Source organism: Phoxinus phoxinus (assembly GCF_949152265.1).
Source record: "Phoxinus phoxinus genome assembly, chromosome: 4".
NCBI lineage: Eukaryota > Metazoa > Chordata > Actinopteri > Cypriniformes > Leuciscidae > Phoxinus > Phoxinus phoxinus.
The window spans coordinates 1,476,033-1,482,245 of NC_136879.1; the positions used below are offsets into that span (position 1 = coordinate 1,476,033).

Consider the following 6,213-nt stretch of genomic DNA (forward strand, 5'->3'; position numbering starts at 1 on the left):
GTGAGCACTGTGGCACAAAGGCCAAGGGTGCTGTCGGGTTATCAGAGCACCTTGAGAAGTGTCATGTCATAAAATCTCCCACATACCTCCCAAACATTTATCCTCCAACCCCTTTAGCCCGTCCCTCCACTACCCCAGCCCAAGAGATGACACCGACACCAATCGTCTCTCCCCGAGATGCTCCAGCTCCAGTCTGCCTCACAGCCCAGGAGACGACACCAACCATCCGTCTCCAAGTTGCTCCTGCTCCTACCCCTTCCACACTATCTGAGATGGCACCAGCGACTCAGAGTGGCACACCACTTCTTCCTTCTCCTGCTTCTGCTCCTCCTCCAGCAGTACCAGGGCTCCCAGTCCCTCTGCGCTTTCCAGAGGTAAGCCGGGCCAGGTTTTTGCCAAAGCCGTTCCTCCGGGTCATCAAGCCAGGTGATCGGGAGTGGATTGCCCACATCCTCTATGAGGCAAGTGGGCAGCTGAGACAGAATGTCAGGGAGAATTGGCACCACCCCCCAAGCCCAATCAGATCTGTGGCACCTCCAAACCCACATGATTACTTTCGACAGAGGATGTTCCTGTGGGCACCAATGCGCATGTGGGGCATCCCTTTGAAATGCACTCTGTGCAACCGAAAGATGCACCACTCTGGCATTTACACCAAGGTCAGAGAGGTCATTGATGTGGATAGCAAGTACTATTTAATAGGGGGAGATTACCCAAGGTGCAGCCAGTGCAAACAACCTGTCTGTCCTTGGAGTAGTGACATTTTAAAGCAACTTGACCCCTCTAACCGCAACAAATTCCCTGCTGTGTTGACTACACATTTGGCACTGGACAGAAAATGTGTGACACTTTTGCGTCCTAGAACAGCAGGGAATAGCTCCAGTTACCTGCAGCAGGCCTTTCAAGAGGCACACAGTGAGGAGTGGGCTAGGAGATCCTGTGACTATTTCACAGATTGTGAAATTCACAAGAGATCCTGCCTGAAGCAGTCCCAGGCTGTTTATCCCCCGCCACCACCCTACTCTCCCTTGCCCCTGGCCCAGTGGTTCGAGACAGTGCATGCCAACGATGTTGTCGGTCACCTTGATGAACTCAAAGGTGTCATCACTTCAACATTTGGCAGAATTCTGAAGCTCGATTCCACTAAGAAGGTAAATGTAAACCTATATAAGCTTGAGCTCATTTGTTATTTTAGGGTTTGATAAGAATACATATGCTAATGATGTATATACTTTTGTTATAACAGGTGACCAAAAAACTGGCTGGGGGGATTGAGAACACGGCAACATGGATGTCCAATGTGGGGAACGAGTATGGTCAGGTCCTCAACTCTGTCCTCACAACCGGCGAGGGGGCTGGGCTGGATGACCTGTGCCAAGGGATCGTCCAAAGATACAGGGATGCTGGTGAGCCACAGCCAGCCGCCATCTATGTGGATAGAGACTGTTGCAGTGATAGAGGTGGGTTACCTGTAATTTGTGTTGATGTTTTTTTTTGCCAAATTAAGGCAGTTGGTGACAATACAAACCAAAAAAAAAATGTATTCATGATCTTGTGAATTTACACAGGAGTGAGCCCAGTTCTCCATTGGTTTCGGCCATGGACGTCCACTGTGCGGTTGGATGTATTCCACTTTATGAGGCGATTCACCAACGGTCTCACCACGGAACACCATCCACTGTATGGTACATTCTGCTCGAAATTGTCGAGTTGCATTTTTGAGTGGGATTACCAGGACATCTGTCATCTGAAAGAGGCGAAGCGGTCAGAGCTGAGGCAAAAGCATCAGGGCCACGAGCCAACAGATGCCCAGGTGTTGGCGAGCATCAGCTCTAAAGAGCTAGCCAAGCACTGCCGCAGGAAAACCCGGGGAGTGGAGGAGACACGTGCCCTCATCAAAAGTCTTCTTGACTCCATGTGGCACCTTGTGGACGGCACTGGGCTGCACCTTATTAACCACGAACGCATGTCTCAAGTGTGGGAGGTACAGCAAAAGCACCTTGCCTGCATCCAGGATCCTCCAGGAGTGCAGCTTTACACAAACATTGGGTCAGGGCTGGAGAAAGGAGAGAAGACACTGGATGTGCTAAGATGCGGCAGAGGGTCCTCCTCTCTGGAAAGCTTTCATAAGCACCAGTGTGCTTTCATTCCAGGCATGTTAAAACCTCACACACATATGGTATATTTTGCTATTGAATGTTGACATAATATTGTTGTAATTTGTTGTAATCGGTGATCCTGTTTTTTGTCTCATCAGGGTGGAGATGCAATGCATTGCACACTCAGATGTACATGCTTGAGGGGGTGTCAAGGTGGAATTTAAACCGGTCAGCACAAGCACTTTCTATGACTGAGACATCCAGGACAAAGCTGTATAACATTCGTTTGATGTCCAATGTGAATGCGCTCAGCAACAAAGTGTTGGGAAAACCTCTTCTTCCAGAGTTTATCCCCCCTGGGAAACCTACCGGTAAGAAAAGTCTGCTGTTGATGATGATCAGACCTATACTGTGACATGGTAGGCAAGTAAACAATAATTTTTCCCTTGGTGAATACTTATCGCAGGAGAGCGTATTGCTGTAGAATATCTTCTAGCACAGTCCAACAGAGGAGATCTTCTGAGCCTGCAGACTGGTATTGGTGAAATCCTGCCTGAGATCTTGGATGAAGACCTCGAGGACGAATGTCCTGATGTGACCGTACCACAGGCTCATGACCTCACATTGCAGGTAATATTATGTCAACAGTATATCAGATATAAATGCAAGTATATATATTGGAAAACTAATAAACAGTTCATTTTTAATGTAGGACAAAAAACCTTTAAAAGATTATTTATTATTTATTCTGTGTATACTTTTATCACCTCAGCAATTTGGAAGCGGTGGCCCTAGGCCCAGGCCAGATCCCAGGTCCCCATTGGAGGAGAGTAATGCCTCTGCTGGACCCGTCTACTCCCCATTAGAGGAGAGTGATGCCTCTGCTGGGCCCGTCTACTCCCCATTGGAGGAGAGTAATGCCTCTGCTGGACCTGTCTACTCCCCATTAGAGGAGAGTGATGCCTCTGCTGGGCCCGTCTACTCCCCATTTGACGAGAGAGATGCCTCTGCTGGGCCCGTCCACTCCCCATTTGACGAGAGAGATGCCTCTGCTGGGCCCGTCCACTCCCCATTTGACGAAAGAGATGCCTCTGCTGGGCCCGTCCACTCCCCAATTGAGAGTGATACCTCTACCAGGTCTGTCCTCACCCCATTTGAGGAAAGTGGGCTCGTCACTCCAGCTCCGGTAAAGTGGATAATGTTTTTCACCATTGGAAATGTTGGCTTCTTTATATTTGCTCTTTTACCAGATGTTTAAAATCGGGTTTATTGATTCAATTATTGTAACAGGACACTAGGTGTGATGCCAGAGGGATTCCTGGATGGGAGGCAGTTGATACCTTGGCAGGTTACCTGGTTGGGCTTAACCGAACTATAACAGCACTCTCCAATGCTGAAGTGGCAGAGATTTTGAGGTTATACTCGCATCTAAGTGTCTTTGACCAGACCCCCACCAGATACACCCTCAAGAGCAAAAAAACAACTTTGCCAGGACCTTGGAGGGCTTCAAGAAAGCGCAGTGGCTCTGCTCCAGGCCAGCAAGCAGCTGAAAGGTATCTACATTTCATATAACTGTATTCTTTAGTATTTGTATCAATATATTTATGTCAATATGTGAACATGCATATATAGTGAGCACTATGTGATCTGGTCATCTATTTGCAGATTGTTCATGGTCCATGGTCAGGCTGCTCACAGACCAGACCACAACAGAATTTCAGAGTGTGTTGCTCTCAAGCTGTACAAAGAGTACAAGGAAGCCAGAAATAGGCCCAAGGACAATAAAGGGAGGACATTTGCCATACCCCAGTCCATTGTCATGGCATATTCTCACATCAAGCAGCTAGTTGAGGACTGCAGAGAGATCATGGACAGGAGTGACCTGGTACTGGTAAACATTAACAACACCACAGTGTCCTCCTGGTGAGTTAATCTTTAATATCTTCATAAATTGATTGAATTGCATATTTAAACAACATTTTTAACAATTAACACACTGAAACATTTACTCTTGTGTGTTTTGATTTCTGTCTCTGCAGGCTGCATGATCGCCAAAAGAGAACTGAACGGGATTCTTTACTTCAGGGCGTGCAGCTTCCACAGCAGATTGCCGTGGCTAAAAAATCCCTCCTGGAGGTTCGTGACCTACCATCACAGCCAGTTCAGCATGGACACACTCTTTTGGAGTTCCAGGAGCCTGAGAACCGTGAGGGTGAGGCAAAAATCCGCCAGCGACACAGTTCCAGAACACCTGCTATTCCACACACAGGTGGGGGAGACGCAGATATTGCCAAACACGATGCTGCTTCCTCTCGAAACAGCTGTATGGAGAGCTGGTCCTCTGCCTACCAGCCATACCCAACACACTACCAGAGCTGGTCTTCTTACCAGGCACCCCTGGCACACTCTCATGTTTGGTCCTCCACCCAACCACCACCCTCAGCATCCTCCCAGGGCTGGTCTGCAACCCATCCACCACCCTCAGCATCCTACCAGGGCTGGTCTGCAACCCACCCACCACCCTCAGCATCCTCCCAGGGCTGGTCTGCCACCCACCCACTGCCCTCAGCATCCTCCCAGGGCTGGTCTGCCACCCACCCACTGCCCTCAGCATCCTCCCAGGGCTGGTCCTCCAACCAGGGCTGGTCTGCCACCCACCCACCACCCTCAGCTTTCACCGAGGGCTGGTCTGCCACCCACCCACCGCCCTCAGCATCCAACCAGGGCTGGTCCTCCAACCAGGGCTGGTCTGCAACCCACCCACCACCCTCAGCATCCACCCAGGGCTGGCCTGCAACCCACCCACCACCCTCAGCATCCACCCAGGGCTGGTCATCCACCTCCTACTGTCCTGACCAACCTAGGTTCCCTCACCAAGCACTAGATCCCTTTAATCGCCAGCGTGAATGGCGTTTACGCAAGGCAGCCCTTGAGAACCAGGAGCGAGTGAGGAAAGGTGAGCCCCCAAAGAAGAGAAAGGCAAAAGAGAGCTACCACTATGAGTGTAAGCTTTGTGGGCAACCTAAATCAAAGCAAACTGGACACTCACAGGTACGTGGAAAATGGTACTGCCCTGCATCTGGACAGACCCTTGAGGAGTGGAGAAGCTCTTTGTAAATACACCAAAGACATTATTTTTTATTAATATTTGTAATAATAATATTTTTTATTTATTTTAAGAAAATATGTTCTCATTCACTGTTCAAACCATTTGCAAAGAAAAAACAAGCAAAAAAAAGAAAAACATAAAAAAAACAAAAAAACACAACTCTTGTGGTGTAATAGTAACACGTCCATCCTTTGGATGGGAGACTCCAGGTGCAAATCCTGGCAAGAGTGTGCAACTTGTTGGCCCAATCAGTATTTAATTATTATTTATGACATAATTTAATCTGCATTTTCTCCTTCTTTTCTCATTATTATTACTAGATGTACCGGCGGTCATAATTATTATCAAAACAATTTGTTATTAACAAAGCATTATTATTCATACCAATCCTATTTGTATCTGTTTTTAAGCCATATTTGATAGATTCACAGCAATTTCTAATAGTTTACGTTTATTGAGACATGTTCCAATAGCTGAAAAAAGCTGCCCAGGAGGACGAGGAGCTAGTGTCAAGGGCGGAACCGCCACGGAAGAGGCTGATAAATGAAAAAGTACAACTGGATGTCTGGAGGAAGAGTGTATAGTTGCTGTCACTTTTACTTGTCTCTCTCTATGTCGTTTGTCTGTCTGTTACAATAAAGTTTAATAATTTTATTGGAGCCAAGAACAGCCTTCACGTTTTTATTTAATTTCCTCTTGAATACCAGGACAGTGAGTGTCATCCATTGAATGTAATTGTTAAAACTAAAGACAGAATTACTTGCAGAATCATTTTATATTTATTCACAAAACCCAACACTCTATGCTCAATTTGGAATATGTTTTATTCACTTGTGCTGCACAGATGTAGTCTCTCAAATAATTGATTCCAAAAAAAGGAGGGGAAACATGATGGGGGAGTTATTTACAGTTATACACTGTTAATACTGATATAGCTTTAAATGTAGCATGTGACATTTTGAGTTAATTATTTGAATATTGATTTGTTTACATCACAAAATATGT

General features: G+C 46.8%; 1 protein-coding gene across 1 annotated transcript; it reads left to right on the forward strand.

The window, feature by feature from the left end:
- The first annotated feature begins 393 nt into the window (after positions 1-393).
- Positions 394-5,301, forward strand: LOC306996920 (uncharacterized protein). Its single transcript, XM_079609873.1, has 9 exons — positions 394-1,151; positions 1,247-1,460; positions 1,569-2,153; positions 2,258-2,470; positions 2,566-2,729; positions 2,872-3,285; positions 3,390-3,652; positions 3,765-4,022; positions 4,139-5,301. Exons 1-9 carry the CDS (start codon positions 567-569, stop codon positions 5,214-5,216), a joined length of 3,774 nt encoding a protein of 1,257 aa, XP_079465999.1. The 5' UTR covers positions 394-566; the 3' UTR covers positions 5,217-5,301.
- Positions 5,302-6,213: the final 912 nt, after the last annotated feature.

Bases quoted from the DNA above. Each gene is read 5' to 3' on its own strand.
- LOC306996920 (XM_079609873.1), top strand. From the start codon at position 567: ATGTTCCTGTGGGCACCAATGCGCATGTGGGGCATCCCTTTGAAATGC. The intron at 3,286-3,389 runs GTAAAGTGGATA...TTATTGTAACAG, and splicing joins GGCTCGTCACTCCAGCTCCG to GACACTAGGTGTGATGCCAG. The intron at 4,023-4,138 runs GTGAGTTAATCT...CTGTCTCTGCAG, and splicing joins AACACCACAGTGTCCTCCTG to GCTGCATGATCGCCAAAAGA.